This window comes from Pseudonaja textilis, chromosome 2, assembly GCF_049901715.1.
Source record: "Pseudonaja textilis isolate UNSWEBS1 chromosome 2, rPseTex1.2, whole genome shotgun sequence".
Classification (NCBI taxonomy): Eukaryota; Metazoa; Chordata; class Lepidosauria; order Squamata; family Elapidae; genus Pseudonaja; species Pseudonaja textilis.
Genome location: NC_141991.1, coordinates 14,147,812 through 14,171,327, shown reverse-complemented (window position 1 = coordinate 14,171,327; position 23,516 = coordinate 14,147,812). Strand labels below are relative to the sequence as shown.

General features: G+C 41.4%; 1 protein-coding gene across 1 annotated transcript; it reads left to right on the top strand.

The window, feature by feature from the left end:
• Positions 1–547: 547 nt before the first annotated feature.
• On the top strand, positions 548–23,074 carry LOC113450090 (E3 ubiquitin-protein ligase TRIM7-like). Its single transcript, XM_087923136.1, has 12 exons — positions 548–1,069; positions 3,189–3,284; positions 4,077–4,307; positions 6,640–6,662; positions 8,405–8,714; positions 12,899–13,333; positions 14,411–14,506; positions 15,123–15,353; positions 16,647–16,669; positions 18,701–18,813; positions 19,901–19,933; positions 21,912–23,074. Exons 1-12 carry the CDS (start codon positions 656–658, stop codon positions 22,427–22,429), a joined length of 2,523 nt encoding a protein of 840 aa, XP_087779262.1. The 5' UTR covers positions 548–655; the 3' UTR covers positions 22,430–23,074.
• The last annotated feature ends 442 nt before the right edge of the window (positions 23,075–23,516 follow it).

Below are 23,516 nucleotides of genomic sequence, written 5' to 3'. Positions count from 1 at the left end.
TTCCTGCTTGAGTGACACCACTGTCTTCGTGAAGTTCCCTTTCCACAACTCCATCCCATCCCACAAATGTTTCCTTCTTCCAAGTATTTTAAAAGCATTCCCCCCTTAAGAAGCTGGTTGGATCAATAAGAATTGGTGGTGAATCAGACCCATGGATGTTTCTTTCTCCCCGTGTGTTTTCAATCTTTCCCTTTAGCTTGACACTTGGATCAGAAATTGATCCAAGAATATTTGCTTCTCCTCAGATTTTAAAAATATTTGATCCCCAGATTTTAAAAAGCAGCACTTTTTCGTGCGGCTGTTGATAAAAATAGGATCGCCAACATGAGAAGAAGGAGGGGGAGGAAGAAGGGAAAAGGGAGGAAAGGAGGGAGAGGGGAAGAGGGAAGCAGAAGCAAAAGATTGTAAAAATTCCCCCCCTTTGACGAGCTGGTTGGGCCGATAATAATTGATTGGGGGTCCGTCCTGTGAATGCTTGCTTCTCTCCAATTCGTTCTTTTAAAAACCTTTTTCCCTTTTGAAAAGCCAGCGAAGACGACCTCAAGAGCAACAACCATTCACTTCAGTTTCCCGTCTGCTCAGAGTCCAAAGGGCGTCACCTGATTTGGAGGAAAAGAAGCGAAACTAAACTTTCTCTTCCCTTTTGGAGGCGGCGATGGCGTCCGGAGCGTCTTGGGAGGGTTTGCTGGAAGAAGCCACCTGCTCCATTTGCCTGGACTATTTCCAGGACCCCGTGCTCATCCCGGAGTGCGGCCACAACTTCTGCCGGGGCTGCCTGACCCGCAGTTGGGGGACGTCGGAATCGGAGGCTTCTTGTCCCGAGTGCAGACAGACCTTCGCGCCCCGCAGCGTCCTCCCCAACCGGCAGCTGGCGCGCATGGTGGAAGAAACCAGGCGATGCGGAGGCCCTTGGGGCGAGGAAGGGGGGAGCTTCTGCCCGAAGCACCGGGAGCCCCTCAAGCTCTTTTGTAAGGACCACGAGACCCACATCTGCTTGGTCTGCGACCGATCCAAAGAGCACGAGGGCCACTCGGTGATCCCTGCGGAGGAGGCTTTCTGGGAATACCAGGTAGGAATCAGCCAGGAGGAATCGCTGCGGGGAGGCATCCAGATCCTCGGCCTTCCTGTCAATCCTTAGATCACTTTATTTGCTTCCTATGTTGATGGCAAAATGGGTTTAGCCTTGAGCAGATGCCAATCAGAACCAGACAGGAGGTTCAAGGAACTTTAATTGAACTACTTCAACAAAAAGGTCTCAGCAGCTAAAGGAGCCAAGACACCAAACCAAAATACAAATTTTATACAGTTCAGATTAAGGAAGTTAACACTCTAAGTATTACTCATTGCTTCCTTGAAATGTGTTTCTTTTGATGTCCTGGACTACTTTATTTACTCCTTAATACATTGCAGATTTTATGTTAATAAGCTTTCTTATCAAAAGAGGTGTGTGTTTTATTATAATAAGGTAGGAGTTACTAGTTTTCATCTATCTGCCTTAGCTAGCATTCCTCTAATGGAGTCTTTCTAACTTTTCTTGTAATTTTCTTGTCCCCTCCATTCGTTCCTGGTCTTATTATACGCATCTGCAGCTTTCTGCCTGGGCCATTCCTTTAACAAACTTCCCTGATTCCAGCCTGAGACCTTCCCCTCCTGCTTTATCCTCTGTGCCTGCAATTCTTTGAAGACAGATTTACCATAGTTTTACAACCATTTGTTTCATGACTGTTCGAAATTACAACACCATTAAAAAGGGACTTATTATGAACTGAGTAGTCAAGGGATGGATGTTGCATGGTGGCCATAAGTCCAGATACAATCTTGATATGAGAAAGATGCTAAAATGTATGCTTTTAATAAAGAACTCGCAGAATTAGAGCAGATGGATAAATGAGATGGACGAAAGATTAATGAAGCTATGTAGCTATTTATCAAACATCAAATTGGAAAGTGAACAAGTAAAGGAGAGAATGATAGTTTGGGCTAAAAACTTAGGATCTACAATAGAACTAGATAAATGGCAGAAATTGTGGGATAGGAATGTTTAATTAACTCTGTCAACTGCCTATAAAGAAAACTTGTAAAAATGTTTTATAGGCATTTTTCACCAAGAAGATTGGCAAAGATGTTTAAAGATATGTCTGCTAAATGTTGGAAGTGTAACCAGACACCTGGTTCTTATTATATGTGGAGGACATGCCTAAAGGCAAAAAAAAAATACTTGGTTGGAAAAATGATAAAGCAACATATAAATTTGAAACCAGAAATATTTTTGTTGGGCATCCTACTGGAAAAGTAGGATAAAGGGAATATATATTTAATTTTACATGTACTAACTGCAGCCAGAATTGTATTTGCACAACAATGGAAGAGATCCTGACAGATGAGAATGTAATTAAAAAAATATTAGAATGTGTAGAAATGAACAGAGTAACGCTTACAATTAAGGAAAAGGAAGGAACTGAATATTTCTCGACATGGGCCTTATTTTACCAATGGTTAAATAATAAAAACAGAAGTTAGAAACATGGGGATAAAAAAAAAGGATTAATGTTATAAAAGAGATTTGTTAAAATAATTGCATCCAGACAACAGTGTTTAACTGAAATTGAATTTTTATATGTTACATAAAACAAAAAAAATGAAAAAAGAAAAAAGGAACTTATGACCGTTTTCACTTATGACCATTGGGAAGCTTGTCAACCTGCATGTATTTATGATGGTTGCAGTGTCCCTGTCTTGCTTAGCAATGGAAATTGTCTGTAGGGAGAACAGAACAGAATAACAGAGTTGGAAGGGACCTTGGAGGTCTTCTAGTCCAACCCCCTGCTTAGGCAGGGAAAGATTCCCTTTGCCAGCTCACTTTCCACATTTGCAGTAGAGCAAAATTGTCATGGACTCTTTCAAAATATAGAGTACAGATCCCGAAAAACACTCCTGCTGGATCATACCAAACTTTCATTTCTCACTGATGCTTCTGGGATGACTGCAACCAGGAGACTCAGGCAGCTCCGTTTAATGCCCTTGTGGGTAGTCCTTGACTTAGAAACACTCGTTTAGTGACTATTTGAAGTTATAACAGCAATGAAAAAAGTGACATAAGGTTTTTCCCCCTTGTGATCATTGCAGGCATTCCGTGGTCACATAATTCTTTACTGAAAAGAAACTCAAGACTTGTATTTTCTCTTCAGATCAAGGTGGAGGATTGTCTGAAGGCTCAGAAGGAGCAGAAAGAAAAAATAGCTACATACAAAAGTGACACAGAGCAAACAGTGCAGGAGATGCTTGTAAGTATTGGTCCAATGCTGAGGAGCTTCTGAGCTAATAGGAAGGAGAACCCCATCGGCCATCTTGGATAATAGGCAGCCTGTTTGCAAGTACAAGCTCTGAGTTAAAGGAAATTCAAGCTAAAGACAGTATTAGGACACAGAACTTGTTCTTAACCTGGGGACTGAGATGTCACCATTGCCTGAATGAGTCACAGTTGGGTTAAATGCAGCTATCCCAGGAGCTTTGTTTTTGTCAGTGTGTGCACGGTTTGACTGTGAGAAAACCCAGGAGCAAATACAGCAAACAGAGGTTTGAATTAAATAGGGGTTTTATCTACAAAGAACATATACATACACGTACTTTAGTCAGCAATAACAGCCCAACAGCCTTGCTGACTCCTTCCCAGCATTACATCATTGTAGCATTGCCTCATCGTAGGCAGTTCTTAAATCATTGCCCTGACAGTTTTATAAAATGGTTTGCTTTCCTTAATAAATTAATGCAAAACGTATTTCATTTTATTGAAAAAAATGTGAACTCAAAACACTTTTCTGTGTACTTTTTTGTAATCCCTGTCAAGAAAATTTTCGTGAGATATCATTTAAACTGGAACCTTTTTTAAAAAGCTTAAAAAGCTCCCCCTCCCCCACACTTTTGAATGTCAAAAGTTTTTTTTCCTCCTTAGGAAATTCTCCCACCTCACTTCTAGATTCTTCAAGGAATCCATTTCCTTATTATAACAATAAAAATAAAAATAATTAAATAAAACAAAATTAAAATACGCCTTTTGCTTTTTCTCTCTCTTGTAGGACCTCATTGAAAAAGTGAAAAAAAATGTAGTGGCTGAATTCAGAGAGATACACCTCTGGTTAGAAGGACAGGAGAAGCTTCTGCTGGCTAGAATGGAAGAGACGGAGGAGGCTATTATGGCAAGAAAGGAGAAGGGTTTGGCCAAGCACATGGAGGAAGTGCGCTCTCTTGACCATCTCATCCAGGAGATAGAAGAGAAGCTTCAGCAGCCAGCCAGCCAACTCTTACAGGTCAGGCGTCAGCCCTGGATCCATGGGGTGGGGGACAGATTTTTAGGGCTGCCACAACAGGGGATGGGCAGGCTGTGGGAAGGGGAGGGTAGCGAAGGGAGTATAGCCACAACAATGTTCTTTCGCAAGAGATCAAGGACAAGCTGCTGGCACCAGGAGGGGAGTGGATGAAGTTTGGCAGTAGCTGAGACAGGAGGTTGATTGGGCCATGTGTCGTGAAGGTCACTGAATGGAGCAGGGTGTGAGTTTTAGTGTGGAGGGGGGGGGAAACCTGGGAATTGAGATTGGGGTTTTCCCCAGATGTGCCAACATGACTTTGATGGACTTTGTCTCAGAGTTCTGAATTGTATTGAGGTTTTACTTGGAACACTGACATCAGGCAGGAAGTTGAGATCATAGAATCATAGGGCTAGAAGGGACCTTGGAGGTCTTCTGGTCCAATCCTTTGCCCAAGGCAGGAGTTCTTATTAAGACCTTCCACAGAATACTGCTTTTGACCCTCTCCTTTTTTTTTCTTCGTCATAAATTTAATCCAAATTATAATAGTGAAAGGTACAAATAAAAATAAAGAAAACAGGGAAATGGAGAAGGATAAGAATGGGAAAGAAGTGTAGGGAAAAGAAAAAAAAACCATTGTCTTTCAACTTTTTTTTCTGCACAGTAAAATACAAAATAAAATTATAGCCTCAACTTTTTATTTTTGCATATTTAGTCATTATCAGCCATGTCTATGAAAATGGAGTAGTCTAATAAGCAAAATCAAGCATTAAGAGTTCATTATTTCTATCTCGATCACAAAGTTCAGAAGCAGCTTCCAAGTAGAAACAATTAGATCAAATTAAAACAGTCAAGTTTTTTCATTTTTTCACTTTTTCCATCCATTCTTCTCTTGTGGAGATTGATCTATCTTTCCTTGTCTGCATGTAGGATTCTGGCTGCACTTAACAAGGTTCAAAATCTTTTTTCAACTCTTTATTTAGTAATCTTTTGGACTCTTTTCTATGAAAAGGAAACGGGAAGGTATGAAGGCTACAGGTTGTCCTCGACTTATGACCACAATTGGGCCTGAAATTTCTGTTGCTGAGTGAAACAGTTGTTAAGCGAATTTTGCCCCATTTTATGACTCTTCTTGCCACTGTTGTTAAGTGAATGACTGCAGTCCTTAAGTTAGTAACACAGTTGTTAAATGAATCCAGCTTCCCCATTGACTTTGCTTGTCAAAAGGTCACAAATGGTGGATCATATGACCCCAGAATGTCATAAATATGAATCAGTTGTGAAAGTGGTTGAATTTTGATCATGTGACCATGGGGACGCTGCAACTTTTTAAAGTGTGAAAAATGGTCATAAGTCAGTTTTTTCTGTCCCGTGGTAACTTCGAACGGTCACTAAACGGTCACATCATTATAGTTGTGCTTTTAAAGTTGTCAAGGACTACCTGTAAAGACTGATACTGGAGTTACAGAATGGAATACAGAAAAAGCAGGCCAGGCGAAAAGCAAGAATTCAAGCTGCTGGTCACTGTTTCTGTATATTTTTCACAATATGAGGCTTCTATCACCTATTAAGGGGAGTGGTGGGTGTTCTTTTGAGGGTCTTCCCCTCCCCTTAATCTCTAGAGCAAGGAGAAACCCAACACTGATGACCTTCTACAAAGTTATAACCGCCTGGATTTTCCAAGGTACCTTGATTCTGGAAGTATAAATGCAGGGGATTTTTTTATCCTACTGGTGCACTATTTTGTTTGTCAAAAAGTCTTTTTTTTTTGCTATTATATTTTTATGTCTATGTATGTAGGTATGTATATCTGTCTGTATATAGATAGACACTATCTATCTATCTATCTATCTATCTATCTATCTATCTATCTATCTATCTATCTATCTATCTATGATAAGAAAGTAAAAATAATACCTCTCTAAAAGAAGTGAACAGCTGGGGAAAAAAGAGCATATATATTTTCTTAAGTTTTCGTGGGTATTTATATGTATGGTATTCAGCTTTGTTCGGGTATTTTCCCACGTCATTATAGTTGTGCTTTTAAAGTTGTAGCGACGTTTCGGCAGAATCTCATCTGCCATCATCAGGCTTGTGTACAGATGAACACAATACACAAACCTGATGATGGCAGATGAGATTCTGCCGAAACGTCGCTACAACTTTAAAAGCACAACTATAATGACGTGGGAAAATACCCGAACAAAGCTGAATACCATATATCTACATCTACATCTACACACACACACACATCTTTATATTTTGTGAATGTTTAGCATTTAATTTTCTGTATAAGAAATGGCTCCTTTCAATGCTTCATCTCTTTATTTTTTAGGACATTGGAAGCATCTTGAAGAAGTAAGTAAATCCACCCTTTTCTTTACAGTCTCAGAGCTTTGCAGATCCTCCAGCAATTTTCCTATTTTGGAAAGTTCTGGTTGTATTCAGCAGTATTTTAATGTAAAGAGAATGTACTGTACTTCAGGGCTTTTTAGATACTTCCTCAGATAACTTCCAACACAATATAATTAGCAATATTTGATAAGATCAATAGTTGGTTGCACACTCAGCCAGATGTTTAGATTGAATTCGGCTTTTTATTAGATTTTTACAGATGTTTGATGGTGTTAATATTATCATAGGATATAATTTAAAGATCATGTATGTATTTCAGAGTTTTGTAGATATTTCATTAGGCAACCTCAACACAGCATAATTAGCAATATTTGATATGGTATATTGTTATGGTCTGTGAGAAACTCAGCCAGATCTTTAGACTGAAATTGGCATTTTTATCCACTTATTGAGTCCTATCCAAGAGGAGACTTATGTTAGATGGTTTTAAAGGTATCATTACAAGGATGTAAGTTGTTCCAAGTAATGCAACTATCATAAATATATTCTGGTTGCCGAATTGTGTTTACAGAGACACTATGAAGATGTTAAGTGTGAAAATGGTTGTAAGTCCGTTTTTTGAGAGCCGTTGTAACTGTTTGCTAACAAATAGTCATACATTGAAGGTTACTTGTAGCTGCATTTGTTTCTATTAAATTTCATTGCATTACCTTTAATCCACCAAGATCAGTTTGAATGTTATATCTATTTTCTAATTAAATAGACATCAGTCATTTGGTAAGATACAATCCATTTTTTTTCACCAAGAGATTCACAAGAATTTTCAAGAGTAGGGAGCCCCAAACTGAAACTTAGCTGCCTCTCCTAAATCTCTTGCTTAGCTTGATGAAGGTGAATAAGTGAAGTTCTGGATCAGGATCCACTGGGTCACCATGGTGCCCATACTTGAATAGCTAGCCAGAGAATTGATTGAAGCCTGGGAAATGGGGGCCCTTGTCAGTCAACAGGAGTGCTGACTTACCACCAGCTTACCACCAGTAGTTAGGAGCCGAAGATGGAGCCACACAAGGAAATGTCAATCAATGACTTAATAGGTGGCTATCAACATCCCACTTAACCAGTGAAAGCCACACACAACCAGGGACCACATAAACACAACGTGTAGAACAGCCCAGGGCACACATTCTGGTGACGGAGAGAGGAGTTCCCTGAGGATGGGCTCCAGCCTGAGTCCAAAAGCTCAGAAGACAAAACCTCTGGTAACCAACCCAGACCGGATCCTATAGCTATCCAATCCTCAAGCACCGTCTGATGCTTTAGGAAGCTGCTTCTATTGTCAGGTTGATAACGGTTACAGGAACTGGGCATGGCTAGTCCAGGGAAGAGAAGGGCCAGGGAAGACACGATAGCAGTGTTCCAGTATGTGAGGGGCTGCCACAGTGGGAGGAGGGGGTCAACCTGTTTTCCAAAGCACTTGAAGGCCAGACAAGGAATAATGGATGGAAGCTGATCAAGCAGACATTCAACCTAGAAATAAGGAGAAATTTTCTGACAATGAGAACAATGAACCAATGAAACAGCTTTGCCTTCAGATGTTGTGGGAGCTTCATCATGAAGCTTTCAAGAGGAGGCTGGATTGCCATCTGTCAGAAACGGTGTTGGGTCTCCTGCTTGGGCAGTGGGGAGGGGGGGGGTTGGACTAGATGACCTTCCAACTCTGTTATTCTGTTCTTTTGTCTTGCCAGATACCAGGCTAAGGAAACATACGAGAATCCGGTGGATTTACTTCCAGAGCCAAAATGGACCATCTGGGATTACAGTGATATCCCTGGGCTTCTGAAAAGTGCCATGAAAAAATTGAGAGGTAAAAAAAACAGCTGCTGGGTTTTTATCCTGGATGACATTTTGAGCATCCAAGAGAGATTCTGGGGTGGTGTCACATGGATCAAAGAGGGATCGATTTCAGGATCAGCGGAGGAGACACCCTCATTTCTCTGGGGAAAGGCCTTGTGTCTTGGCACCAGGAGGGGAAGAGAAGCTTTTTGGTCTCTGTTTGTTTTGTCAAGCAATTATAAGATTACAGGTATAAGTATAGACATAGTTATGAATACATGAAATGGATACATATAAGAAAAATAAAAAGAATCAATAGGACAGGGACGGTAGGCACGTTGATGCGCTTATGCACGCCCCCTAGAGACCTCTTAGGAAAGGTGTGAGGTCAATAGTAGACAGTCTAAGGTTAAAGTTTTTGGGGTTTGGGGAAGAAACCCCAGAGTCAGGTAAGAGTATTCCAGACATTGACCACTCTGTTGCTGAAGTCGTATTTCCTGCAATCACGTTTGGTGCAGTTTACCTTGAGTTTGTATCTATTGTGTGCTCTTGTATTGTTATGGTTGAAGCTGAAGTAGTCATTGACTGGTAGGACATTGCAATGTATAATTTTATATACTATACTTAGATCGGACCGAAGGCGGAGTAGTTCTAGGTTTTTTAGGTCTAGAATTTCAAGTCTGGTGGCATAAGGTATTCTGCAATGAGTAGAGGAGTGAAGAACTCTTCTTGTGAAATATTTCTCGACTTTCTCAACTGTGCTAATATCAGATACATAATGTGGGTTCCAGACTGATGAGCTATATTCAAGTATTGTTCTAGCAAATGTTTTTTATGCCCTAGTTAGTAGTGTGGTATTACCGGAGAAAAAGCTATGCAGGATTAGGTTAACAACTCTTAATGCCTTTTTGGCTATGTGGTTACAATGGGCTCTAGCACTTAAGATCATTAGAGATGAGTACTCCAAGGTCCTTGACAGAGTTTGGATCATCAACAAGATCTTGACTATTCAGCTTGTATTTTATTTTCTGATTTTTTTTGCCAATATGTAAGACAGAGCATTTATTTATTTGTTGAGATTTGAAGTTGCCATTTGTTTGACCATTCTGATACATAGTCGAGGTCTTTTTGAAAGGTAGCAGTATTGTCCGTGGTGTTGAATAGCTTTACATCATCAGCAAAGAGAATGCAATTGCTCTTAATATGAACACAGAGATCATTTATGTAGAGTATGAAGAGAGTTGGTCGTAGAACACTGCCTTGGGGGGCAGCACTGTTGACAGGTACAGAATTTGATAGGACCTTTCCTAAGCGCACCAACATGCCTACCATCCCTTTCCTATTGATTCTTTTATTTTTCTTATATGTACCCATTTCATGTATTCATAACTATGGATATACTTATACCTATTATCTTGTAAGCAATTGACAAATTAAATGAAATAAATAAAAATAAAATAAATACAAAATAAATAATCTGAGGCACCCCAAAATGACTTTGATATTGAGATGGGCATCGGATCCATTTTAATCTAGTGGTTAAGGCACCAAGGTAGGAAGAAGACTGTGAGTTCAAGTTCTACCTTAGCCATGAAAGCTAGCTGGGTGACTGAGCCAGTCATTCTCTCTCAGTCTAACCAACCTCACATAATTGTTCTTGTGGAGAAAATTGGAGGAGGAAGATGTGTTGGATATGTTTGCCACCTTGAATTATTTGTAAAAATAATGAAGCGGGATAAACAAACAAAGTGAGCTAAATGTAAACTCTGAAATGATGACCTGGAATGCTAATGTAAAAGGATCATCTCAAAGCACCTAAGCAATTCAAGACCGACAGGCTGCTGTTGGCAAAAGAGCAAGTAATCCAAATGAACATAATACAGATGTTGCACAAGTGTTCACCTTCTCAGGTTCACCTTAGCATTCACCTCTGACGGGCCCTGCCCCCATCTATTCTCTGCCTCCCAAGTCCCAGCTGATCGGCTGGGTCTTCTTTGGTTGCCCTGCACAGGAGAATGGAGCAGGAAAGCAGGTTAGCCGGTGGGAAGGGAATGGGGATTTTACAGTCTCCTTCCCCTGCCATGCCTCCCAAGCCACGCCCACATAACTGGTAGTAAAACCATTTCAATACCACCACTTCCTCACTCCATCAGCATCAGGGCTCTGCAAGCTTTGCCACCCCAACAATATCCTTTGCCACCCATCCAGACTGGGCCTGTGTGGAGATGGGTGGCATTGTGGGGGTCAGAGGCGGGCTGTGGTTGCAGGAAGGATGGAAAGGACCGTGCAGGAGGCAGTGGCCAGCCTCCTTCCTGGCGGGCAAGGCAGGACAAGGTTGGCCAAATCTCCTCAGGGCAGGCTGCCTGCGTGCCTCACTTTCTGCTCCACCCCAGAAGCGGGATCGAAACTTTGGCTTCTCTCGGGAAGGGTGAAGTGACCTGGTGGGCAGAAGGGTGTGACTTTTCGCCCAGTTCTTTCTGACTTTCCATTTCCTTTTTCCTGGATGGATTTTTCTCACACCTCACCCGCTTTCTCTTTCACTTTCTCTGGCTTTTACACAAGAGGCGGCCAGTCCCGCTGTGCCGTGCCCCGTCCTGCATTCCCCCCTGCCTTGGCTCATGGTGGCGGTACTGGCCTGCTGGATGCACTGCACAGCTGCCTGTGTGGAAAAAAAAAAGACACTTCCTCTGAAAATAAAACCTAGTTCTTATTTGAAGAAAATAAAGAAAATAAGACTAGGTCTTATTTTGGGGGAAACAGAGGTAGTTATCTACAGATAGCAAAATAAAAGGCAATTTATATCATTTATAAGTCATTTATATCATTAGAAAATAAGGAGCTGCTAAACAAGTGTTTCTTGATCTTGGTAACTTTCAAATGTGTGGAGTTCAGCTCCCAGTATTCCCTGACCAGCCTTCAGAATTCAGAATTCAGAATATAGAATTCTGGGGGTTGAAGTCCACATATCTGAACGTTCTCCAGGTTGAACAACACTGTTCTAAACACAAAGATTCGTGTTCTGTAATGATATTATACCTCAAGTAATAGGTAAGGATGTAGGTTTTTTGTTTGTTTCTAAGCAGTTGGCTTCTTGTTTTGGATCCATTGCATGACAATGAATAAAAGGAATACTCTAGAAAGACATTTCATCTTCAGTCTTTGCTCCTGAAACCCATAACATTTATTTATTTATACCTGCATACATTCAATGTATAGGCGTCCCAATTCCCAACAACTCTGGGGTGCCTATGATTAAAAAATAAGTGACTAGCTAGTACACAATCAGTGGAACAACTTGCCTCCAGAAGTTGTGAGTGCTCTAACAGTGGAAGTTTTTAAGAAGAGATTTGACAACCATTTGTCTGAAATGGTGTAGGGTCTATTCTATTCTACCTAGTAAATATATTGACTAGAGGGCTTCAGCATTTCCACAGTTATTTAAACAAGTGAGCAAAGACTCCCATAAATTCAATAGCGTAGTTTTTTTTTCTTTTGAGCAAATAAGAAGAAAAACATCATTTCATTTATTGAAATCCTGTTTAAAAGGGGAGAAATTTACCTTCCACACCCAGAGGGCTCACCATCTGTAGTAAAGACCATCTCTTTATTTTTTGGTGAATATATTGGTACATTTTTCTTTTAAAAACATAAAGAAATTCCATGTCTATCTGAACAGCATGTTGTCTGGACACAATTTTTAAAATAAACATACAACAATAACTATAATCATACTAATGATCTTAATAAACATATCAATATTAATCACAGAATAAAATACAATTAGTTTATCCATCTTGCAAAATTTCAGTACAATTTTTTATTATCTTTTTAAATTCTGTTTAGTTTCTAACCTCTGTTTCTGTTAGTTAACCATTGGTAAAATACATCCCATGTTTAAAAAATATTCTGTTTCTTCCTTTTCTTTTATCTTAAGTGTCAATCTATCAATTTCAGCACATTCTATTTCTTTTTCTTACACTTTCATCTGTCGGGACCTCATCATTTTTCCATTGTTGTGTAAACACTATTCTTGCGGCCATTACTACATGCAAAATTAAGTATTTATTCCTTTTATTATACTGTTCTGGTAATATACCCAGCAGGAATATTTCTGGTTTCAAATCTATATGTTGTTTTATCATTTTTTCTAACCAAGTGTGTATTTTAGTGCAATATTGTTTTCCCTTTGTGCATGTCCACTCCATTTGATAATATGAACCTGATATCTGATTACACTTCTACTAAATTTTCAAACACCATTGCTAGCCTCTCTGGTGGTAAATGCCACCTACAAAACATTTTGTATAAGTTTTCCTTAAAAACCATCTCTTTAATTATGGAAGTAAAAGTTACTCTAAAAGCAGTTTTAAAAATAGGTACTGAGTGTTTGTTGCTCCCTTTTGCAGCTCACTGCTCGTCAGAGAGTGTCTTCATCTGTCATGGCCTCAACTTCACTTGCTGTGCCTGAGAGAAAAGATGAATTTTGCGACCTGTGTTTTAAATACCTGACAGATCCAATAGCTGTAGAATGTGGTCACAACTTCTGTCGGCGTTGCATCACCGATCATTATCGGGAACGGAAAGGGGAAGGGCTTTTCTTCTGCCCTGTTTGCGAAGAGCCGATCCCTGAAGGAAAACTCCGGCGAATTCTACAGCAGCCCAGCGTGGAAGAAAAACTTCGGTTGCTTCCAGAAAAGTCATTTGTCTGCCCGAAACACAAAGTGATCCTGGATCTGTTTTGTCAAGAGGATGAGAAACTGATATGTGCCGTTTGTCACAAGTCATCGGAACATAAAACTCACACTGTAGTTTCTCCCAAACAAGCTGCTCAACCATTAAAGGTAGCGAATTGCTATTAAGGGGCCTTTGGATTTTCAGTGGCAGTGTTCTGACGCAGGCTTCCTAAACCATAATTATGCACAAACTTATTTTAAAAACAAGACTTATTTTATTGCAATGTTGGGAGTTGTTTTCATTCCCAGCTGGAATTAATCTTAAACAGTCCCTCAAGATAAGCACGCGCCTTTCAGTTCTGTGAAGTGCTTGCCAAAAACAGAAGTATCAAATAAACTAGAAAAGAAACCAACCAAAGTACAAAAAAAAACCCCAACCGAAGTACGCAGAGCTTCAAGGATGACTCTGAACCGATTGAACTATTTTGCTTCCTGCGAAGGTTTTGTCATTTTGGCCTGACTTTTATACCTTATGGGAGGGGCAATCACCTCCCAGACTTACTCCAGAGTCTCCCCTTTTGTTTCAGCTGCTCTCACCTTCTAGCAGCTCTGTGCACATGTGCACTGGGAACAGGCTCCCCTGGCTCCTCGGCCTCGCTGCTGCCAGACTCCAAAGGCTCCGAAGGCAGCACCCCACTCCCAGATGGTCCCGGCCCCGTCCCTGCATCGGATGCAAGACTCTTGTCTGAGTCCTCTCCAGATTTCCTGACTGGTCTCCATCTTCCTCACTGTCTGATTCCACTGCAGTCTGAACCAGCTGCCAGTGAACCACAACAGGCAGATGCTTATTGCTTCTAAAATGTGGTTTACATGCCGGCATCTTTTCTTCTGGAGTTGATGAAAATCTTGTTTGGATTTTTGTTCCACGGATTTGGCTTTCATGTATTTATACGAAACGGCAACACAGACTGGTTCACCCTTTTTTCTGAATATTACAGCCTGTTGAAAGATTGACCCTTTGCTAGGTTCAAACTGGCAGACAGCAACATGGTGGTTTATGCCAGGACTGACATAACAGTATTGGAGAATAATTGGTCTGGGAGAAATCTTAGATCATCTATAGTTCGTTTTGAACAGTTATATTTTGGGGTCCAAAGAATAAGGATCTTTATTCTTATGGATAAGTAAACAACCTTGTAGAATTGAGGTTCATGTTTGAAACATGACTCAATTTATCTCTTTCAGGACCTGTTACGGAGCCGGATTATACTTCTGCAGGAAAAGAAAGATATAATGGAGAACCATCCTTCAGATGCAGAAAATGAAATTGCCGAACTGCTTGTAAGTCTTGTTAATTCTGAATTTTGAAAAAAACAGCTAATTATCAAGCTTATCCCAAAGGTGGTGAACTTGACCTTGCCTTCTCTCTCTTTCCCGCTCTCTCTCCCTCCCTCCTTCTCTCTCTCTGTCAGCCTCCAAGAATCCTTCTTCTGCTTGTCTTTCCAGCTGCCATAGAAATGGGGAGAGGGAAGATTAACTGGATTTCGTGGTGGTGGAAAGAGTGCTGGAGGCTTGAGATAGTGAAATGTAAACATTGGGAATGCATTCTTGACTATGATATCTTTTTAATTGCGCAGATGTAGCTTCTTATCTATTCAGACCAAGGTAAACTGCCCTGGTGTGCCAGATGTCTGAAACATCACCTGAAGATGTTCCACATGACATTATACCCATCGCAGATTGGATGGCTTAGTTTGAACTATTGGGGGTGGGAACATTGGAATAACATTGTATATGTGATTTTCGCACCGATTGCCCCAGATCTTGTATTCCTCTGATGCTACCATTTCAGTATTCAGTAGAAGTCCTTTTCTCTATAACAATGGAGTCTAAGGTTTTCTTTCTTGGATTTTGAATGGAGCCTCACCTGACACACTCTCTCTTTCCTTCATTAAAGGAACAAATGGAAGAAGAGAGGGGGAAGTTAAACAATGTGTTCAAACAACTACACGATTTTCTGCATAAACAGGAAAAACAACTACAGAACCGAATGAAAATGGTAGAGAAGGATATTCAAAAATCCAAGACGGAATACCTGGAGGGGCTTTCAAAGGAACGCACTGTGCTTAAAAGTATCATTCAGGAGATGAGGGAGGTGTGTGAGCAGCCAGCTGTGGAGTTCTTAATGGTAAGATGGTTTTAAAAGATGGTTTTAACACTAGCCTGGGCTCGTGACCAGAGGAGAGCCACTCAGATCCTAAACGGGGCACCTTCACTTCCCTAGGATGTGAAAAGATCAAATCATTTGCACTTCTGTATAACTGTCTGGTTTGGTACAGCAACCAAACAGGACAGGTACAGACTTCAATGGTTGGTTAGGCCAGCAGAAAAACAATTGCAACCAGCCTGCTTTCCATTGAGGACCTATATACTGCAATGCATCAGAAGGAGGGCTGAAAGAATACCTACAGACCCGTCACATCCTGGGCATAATCATGCCAGAACAACCAGACACAGAGATAGTTTTTTCCCCTTGTGCCATCGCTCTTCTGATTACCTAATTCCCAAAGTACTGTCTTAGATCTAAGAACATTTACCTATGTAGTATGGCTGTATTACTATTATCCTTCTCATCTTTTTTTATTGCCTTCTCTTATTGGTAACCTTATTGTGATTATTAAAACTCTGTTGTTTTACATGTACACTGAGAGCTTATGTACCGGAGACAAATTCCTTCTGTGTCTAATCACTCTTGGTCAAATAAAGCTATCCTATTCTGTTCTGTTCTGTTCTATTCTATTCTATTCTATTCTATTCTATTCTATTCTATTCTATTCTATTCTATTCTATTCTATTCTATTCTATTCTATTCTATTCTATTCTATTCTATTCTATTCTATTCTATTCTATTCTTCTTCTACCCTACCCTACCCTACCCTACCCCACCCCACCCTATTCTATTCTATTCTATTCTATTCTATTCTATTCTATTCTATTCTATTCTATTCTATTCTATTATTCTTCTACCCCACCCCACCCCAATCAGTTCCGTTCCGTTCCATTCCATTCCATTCCATTCCATTCCATTCCATTCTATTCTATTCTATTCTATTCTTCTACCTTACCCTATTCCTATTCCTATCCTTCATTATCCTGTTGCTAATAACCAGATCTAGCTTAGGTTTCTTTCATGTTTTTGGACTAATGAACACTTCTGAGTGTTTTGAAAGATGGGCAATCACAAAATATCTGTTTATCGGAAATGAAAGAGGTAAAAAGACAAATAATTGTAATGCAACTAACCTGGGTACAAAGCAGAGACTGGATTTTGCCTCAGAATATAAAATGGTTCCTTTGAATTTACTGCTCCTATAGTAATCCATGTCACAGAAATGCAAGTAATCTGTGGCTAAAAAAAGAAGTAATCTGTGCAAACTAATGTCTGTGGGCAAAATTGTGATTTTTTTTCTTTTCTTTGTAGGATTTTAAAGCCAACTTGCAAAGGTAAGTAGATCCTGCTCATTCCCTTCTATCCGTTCTAAGACCATGTAGCAGGAAAATAGGCCACCCTCCCAATACTCTGGACTTCAAATCCGGTCAACCAATAGCTGGCATGGTCAATGATAGGAAACAGGGGGAGTTGAAACACACAGAGAACATGGCTTTTCAGACTATCTTTGTTTGGGAAGTGTGGAATTCCACTCTCTTTTCAATGAAAATAAGAGCGATTAAAAAAAGCATACACGTGCATTTGTTGGTGAAAAAGATAAATAAAAGGAGAGAACCATAAACTGAACTAACAGCACTGCTTCAGCTGATCATATGATTGTTACCTTCTTCTTTTTTCTCTTAGCTTAAAAAACACCTTTTTGAGGCAAATATTCTGCCTGTTCCTATCTCAGGTTTTAGACTTCTATTTACTTAACATTGGGAGAAAAACTTTGGTTTTTGCCCACAGATCAGAGGTGGTATTCAGCAGGTTCTGACCGGTACTGGAGAACTGGCAGTGGAAATTTTGAGTAATTCAGAATACCGGCAAATACCACCTCTGATCTGCGGGCAAGAACCAAAGTTTTTCTTCCAATGTTAAGTAAATATAAGGCTGAAACCTGAGATAGGCCACCTGACTGGTCCCGCCCCCATCTATTCTCCGCCTCCCAAGTCCCAGCTGATCGGCTGGGTCTTCTTTGGTTGCCCTGCACAGGAGAACGGAGCTGGAAAGCAGGTTAGCCGGTGGGAAGGGAATGGGGATTTTACAGTAACCTTTCCCCAGGAGTATCCTTCCTCTTCCATGCCCACCAAGCCACGCCCACTAAGCCATGCCATGTCACGGCCACCAAGCCATGCCCACAGAACCAGTAGTAAAAATGTTTGAATCCCACCACTGCATTGGAGCAAGTTTTGATATAGTGCTAAACTCCCTGCTTTTGGGGGTGGGGAGGTGGGGGCTTCCAGTCAGTCTTGACTCCCGGCAAGTGCCTGGCCAAGGCAAGTCTCTTGGGCAAGATTTTAGAAGTGGTTTGTTTTTGCGCTTTTCTCTCTGGGGCTGGAAGTGAGGGACTTGCACCTAAGGTGGATCTAGAACTTACCTTCTCCCGGTTTCTTAGTCGGTATCTATACCAGACTGGCTCTGGGTTGAGAAGTTAATTATAATTAAATGCTATATGATTTTGATCTGGCCCTCCTTACATTTTGGAATGTGATCTACACTAAGCCATTCAAACTATCTTTATTTGAAAAATAGTGCCTGCACCACCCCCTGGCTCACCCCTGTTTCTTATAAATGTCACTAACATGCTAAGGAGAGAAATATGGCAGTCCTTTTACCACCAGAGCTGCCTATCTGAATGGACTCAACCACCTTCTAAGCCAGGGGTCCCCAACCACCGGGCCCCGGACCAGTACCGGTCCATGGAACATTTTCTACCAGGCTGCCAGTTTGCTGGGCGCCGCCATCTTGTTTTGGTGAGAAAGTGCTTCTGGTGAGCTTTTCCGGCTGGAAAGCGGTGTTTGGGTCCTGAAGGAATCCTCGCGCCTTCGTTTCATTGAAGGGGTGGGGGTGACAAAACTAAGGCGCGAGGATTCTTTCAGCACCAAAGGCAAGGCAAGCCAAGCGACTGTCCCGAAGCCCATTGACAAAGGTACAAAGGAGGAGTTGAAGGTAGCGGGGAGAAATGGGGGATAGCTGGCTGGCCGGTCGCTCGGCTCGCCTTGCCATCCATGCTGATGCCAGTACTGGGCTGCGGATCATTTTGTGATGCCGGTACCCGGCCGTGGCACAAAAAAGGTTGGGGGCCACTGTTCTAAGCCATTTCAACTCATTTGCTTGTAAGTTGTTGATACCATCATTTTTCTTAGCATCTTTAGTATCTTTCCCTCAGAATATCAATGGTGCTGCTTTCTGCAAAATAACATTTTTCTAAACTCTTTCCTTTTGGGCCAAATGTTCTCCAAAATTATTCTCATTGCCACTATGGTCTCTGAGCTGCTGACTGGAACCATGCCACATGTCTTTATTTTGTTCCTGTCTCCCAGGTATGACAAAGCACTTGAAAACCCCGTTGCTTTCCCTCTGGAACTGAAATGGAGATCCTGGGATTTCTGTGATATCAATCCTTTTCTGGAAAATACTGGAAATATATTCAATGGTAATATAGAATTGATGCTTACTATAAAGGTTTCTTGGCAAATATGACTTCGTGACCGATAGATGATCCTTGTGGTTTGGCATTTCACATTTGCTTGTTCTTTCTCTTGCTAATGCCACATATTTCACTATCTATAAAGCTATCATTATTTCTCTAAAATTCATATATTTTTATGTCCTGCCCTATGATCACCAATGCTATCTTGACACTCCCCTACCAGATGCCCTTGACCAAAGCAAATGTTGATTTCCTTTCCTTTCCTTTCCTTTCCTTTCCTTTCCTTTCCTTTCCTTTCCTTTCCTTTCCTTTCCTTTCCTTTCCTTTCCTTTCCCTTCCCTTCCCTTCCCTTCCCTTCCCCTTCATCTTCATCTTCATCTTTTCCTCTCCTCTCCTCCATATTTTTTTTCCTTTCCTTTCTATAAAACAAGTTATTAATTTACTGTCAGGTGGTGGTCCATTCAAAATCCAAGAAAGACATTCTTTGACTCCATTAATACAGAGAAAAGAACTTTTACTGGAATTCAAGTGGTAGCATCAAAGTAATTCTAGATCTGAGGAATTATGCATGAAAAGCACATATACAAAGTGATGGCGACGTTTCCACCATAATAGTTCAAACGGTCTATCCAATCGAAGATGTGCATAATGTCATGTGGGGCATCTTCAGGTGGTGATGCAGACATCTGGCCATTGACCTTGGCCTATTTTGATAAAGACCTGCAGTTGCGCAGTAAGCAAGCAAGCATAAACAATAAAGTTCCCCCCCCCCAAATTATACAGTTCATTCTCTAAAATATCCAGCACGTTTCCCACACCCACAAAGCCCAATTATTTCCCCCTCCCTCCGTTACTATGGCAGCCGAAAGATGCAAGAGAAAGGAAAGGAATCTTGAAGGTGACATTTACATTGGCTATTATTGGAATCTGATGGCTAGATTCAAACAAGAAAAGCGTACTGCCCTCCTGCCAAATACTTCTTGGTTTCTACTTAATGTTTCCCTAGCATGCAATGTTGTTGTATAAACTGCTTTTGTTCTCCCTGGGTTTATGTTAGTGCTTCAAGTTCTCTTCCTATTCCCCCCCTCAGAGTCTCTGATGGCTGGACTTCAACTTCAGAAAGGTAAATTCTGTTGTCAGGAAGACGGCATAAGAGCTTAGAAGAAATAGCAATTTATTGGAAAGTTGGTTTGTTACATTTCCTTGGCGTTCTGTATCTAGAGATTCCCAAACCACCAGTGAGTGTCTTGGAATTAATGGCTGAAAGGCACAAAAGCCAGAAGGGTTGAGGATGATAGAAGCTTTGTGAAGCATATGTGAAATGACCAGATAAAAGACATATTCCCAGAACTTCATAGCATTGGAAGAAGAATAAACCAACAAATGCAGTAGAAATCTACAGATGTTTTAAACTCTGATGACTGCATGTTGCCTCCATCAGGATCCTCTAGAGATGGGCAAATATACCTCCTTCATGATCTGTGGACTTGAACTCCCAAAATTCCTAAGCCAGCATGGCTGGAACAGGATTTCTGGGAGTTGAAGTCCACAGGTCATAAAAATGGCGCCCTCCTACTCTACTTGGAGGTCCACTTTAATGCTTTGCAGAAAGCATGAGTAAGGAAGTGCTTTGGGGCACATCTCTTGCTTATGAATACTTCTCAAAGTAAGAAAAAGACAGGAGGTTAGGAAAGGGCGCCTGAAGAGTGATGCATAGAGTGGGAGAGTGTGTTCCCTAGGTCAGGGGTCTCCAGCCTTGGCCACTTTAAGCCTGGCGGACTTCAACTCCCAGAATTCCCCAGCCAGCTTTGCTGGGGAATTGGGAGTTGAAGTCCTCCAGGCTTAAAGTGGCCAAGGCTGGAGACCCCTGCCCTAGGAGTCCATGTGTAGGTCTCAGAATATATTTAAGTTACAGGAAGTCAGGCTCAGATTCAGTTCCTCTATCAAACTTGTCATGCTTCTGTTGGAATCTGATTCGGAGGGGGAGGCCGAACAGCTGACAGGGAGTGGGAGTGTGGCTCTTTTGGCTGTGGAAAAAACTGGGGAAGGGTGGTCCAGCTGGGCAGAGCAGGGGAGAGGTAAAGCAAGGGAGAGGGAATTCAGAGGAAGACCCAGGTCCACCCCCTCTTCATCCTATGGCATGCAGGAAGGAACAGAGAAGGGAGCAGCATGAGTTGTGTGGCTTACGGGGGAGGAAAGGGCCCTGATTCCTTCATTAACTGCAGCTGGGAACACGGTGTTTAAAAAGGGAAGCTGCATGCAACAAGCTGTTGGGAGCAGATCGTGAATTTATCTGGTAACGTTGTGGCTTATCTGTGTTCCTGGCATCTTCCCAACTGTGTGAACTTTGCATTGCTTTCAAGTCTGAAAGTCCTTCTTCTGCCCTGTCAACTTAATTACTGCAGCTTGGTTTGTTTGGATTTTTAGTTAAAGTCTGTATGTACCTTGTTTTGGACTGAATTTTCTCCAGTTAAAGGCTGTTCCTGGGAGAGTTTTTCTCCAGCCGAAGGTAACCTGGACATTAGGGGGCAAAGTTGGAGATAACAAAAGGGACTCTTCTTGCTTATTTGACTGTGTTGCCTTTATACCACGCCCCAGGTCATCACAAAACTGCTCTTTCTGTCAGGATGAGTTTGATAGAGGAATCAACGATGAGAGGAAGAGATGAGCCCTGATGGATGGACCATCCTCATAATAGGAAACTCCTGCTCTGAAATGAGTGGTCCTTTACAATTATAGCAATAGCACTTAGACTTATATACTGCTCCATAGTGCTTTACAACCCTCTCTAAGGTGTTTTCAGAGTCAGCATATTGCCCACTAACAATATGGCACCTCATTTTACTGTCCTCGGAAGGATGGAAGGCTGAGTTGAGTCAGTGAGAATTGAACTTCTGACATTGAGTGGGCAGAGTCGGCCTGCAACGCTGCACCACAGCTCTCTATATATCCAGATATTGTATATAGAGATATCCAGCTCTTGAGCCATGTAGGGCCTTATAATGGGACAACCGATATCTTGATTTGCATCAATATCATGCTGCCATTTTAACTAACTCCGCTTATTCTTTTCTTTTCTTATCTTTCTTTCCCCCCCACAGCACATGTATTTCTGGATCCAGACACAGCTCACCCTCGTCTCATTTTGACAGACGACTGTAAAAGCCTGAAAATGGGCGAGTTTTATCAACCTCTACCCAAAACCCCAGAAAGATTTGACGAATGGCCTTTTGTCTTAGCCTGTTCAGGATTCACTACTGGCAGGCATTTCTGGGAAGTCGCTGTGGGGACAGACGACACCTGGGGTGTAGGAGTTGCCCGAAAGTCTATAAGGAGGAAAGGAGACATTGAATTTAGTCCAGAAGAAGGATTCTGGGCCGTGGGGAAGTGGGACGGCAACTACACAGCATACAACCCTCCGTTCTATACCCCCTTGACGTTACGTAGGATGCCCAAGAAGATCAGAATAATTCTGAACTATGAAGGAGGGTGGGTGACTTTTTTTGATGCCGATACAGGAGCTCCTCTCTTTGCATTTTCTGCACCCCCCTTCGCTGGAGAGGTGATCCTTCCCTTATTTTATGTGTTTGGAAACGCTCGCCTTTCCATCACTCACTAAGGCTGTTATGTCTGCTTCTCAGTCTTGGTTGTAGTATGTGTTACATCTGGAAAAATCTATAATCAAGAAGAACAAGAAACAAGTGGGGATCTAAGGTGGCTTTTCCCCTCAGTCTTGGTCTCTTTAGGTCAGGTGGGGCTGCAGCTTTCAGCTTTTCCAAGTCAGTGTGATTGTTTCCATCCTGCCTTCTGGAGTCCCAGCATGTATGAAGAAGGTCAATAAGGAAAATGCTAATCGAAAAGGATCTCTGCCAGCTCTTATCAAACCTCCATTACCTTTCAGACAGATTAATGGCTAACTGATGCAGAGTTCATCTTTATTCTTTTTAAGGAACAATAACATCACTGCTCAAAGGTAACATTTCCCCTCAGCAGAGAAACAGGGCTTCTCATATGATGAGCGTTTCATTAACTCAAGACCTTGGTGATTTCCAGATAAGTGGACTTCAACTCCCAGAACTTTTATTTGCTAGCCATGCTGGCTGTGGCATTCTGAGACTTGAAGTCTACACTCTTGGGAATGGCCAAAGTTGGGAAACACTGCCTTGGCTGATTTTCACATCTTGGGGACTTCACACAGCTGGCATTGTCCATCCTCCTGTCATGTTTTTTTTGAAAATATCTGATATAAAGAATCCTTACTATTGATCTTGTGTCATAGTGGTACATTTGTGGAACTACAGAGGGACATTGTATGTGTGTGTAATTACCTAGGCTGGTCTCTTTCAAACTTAGCAACTAAGATACGTGGAATTCAACTCCCAGAATTCCCACAATCAGCATGCTGGCAAGAAAATTCTGGGTGAGTTCCCACCCTCACCTCAGCTCCAGCCCGCCTAGCAGTTTGAAAACCTGCAAATGTGAGTAAGTAAATTGGTACCACTTCGGTGGGAAAGTCGCCCCATTCGGTGCACCTCAGTGTATAGTCACACTGGCTACATAAACATGGAAGTGTCTTCAGACAACAAGGGCTCTCTCAGTTAAGAAATAGGGATGAGTTCAGCTCTCTAGAATAGGACACAATTGGATAAGGAAAACCTTTACCTTTTAAAAATATGAATGAAATTAAATACAATTGCATTTATATA

Bases quoted from the DNA above. Each gene is read 5' to 3' on its own strand.
- LOC113450090 (XM_087923136.1), top strand. From the start codon at position 656: ATGGCGTCCGGAGCGTCTTGGGAGGGTTTGCTGGAAGAAGCCACCTGC. The intron at 8,715-12,898 runs GTTTTGTCAAGC...TCCCTTTTGCAG, and splicing joins AAGCTTTTTGGTCTCTGTTT to CTCACTGCTCGTCAGAGAGT. The intron at 14,507-15,122 runs GTAAGTCTTGTT...CCTTCATTAAAG, and splicing joins ATGAAATTGCCGAACTGCTT to GAACAAATGGAAGAAGAGAG.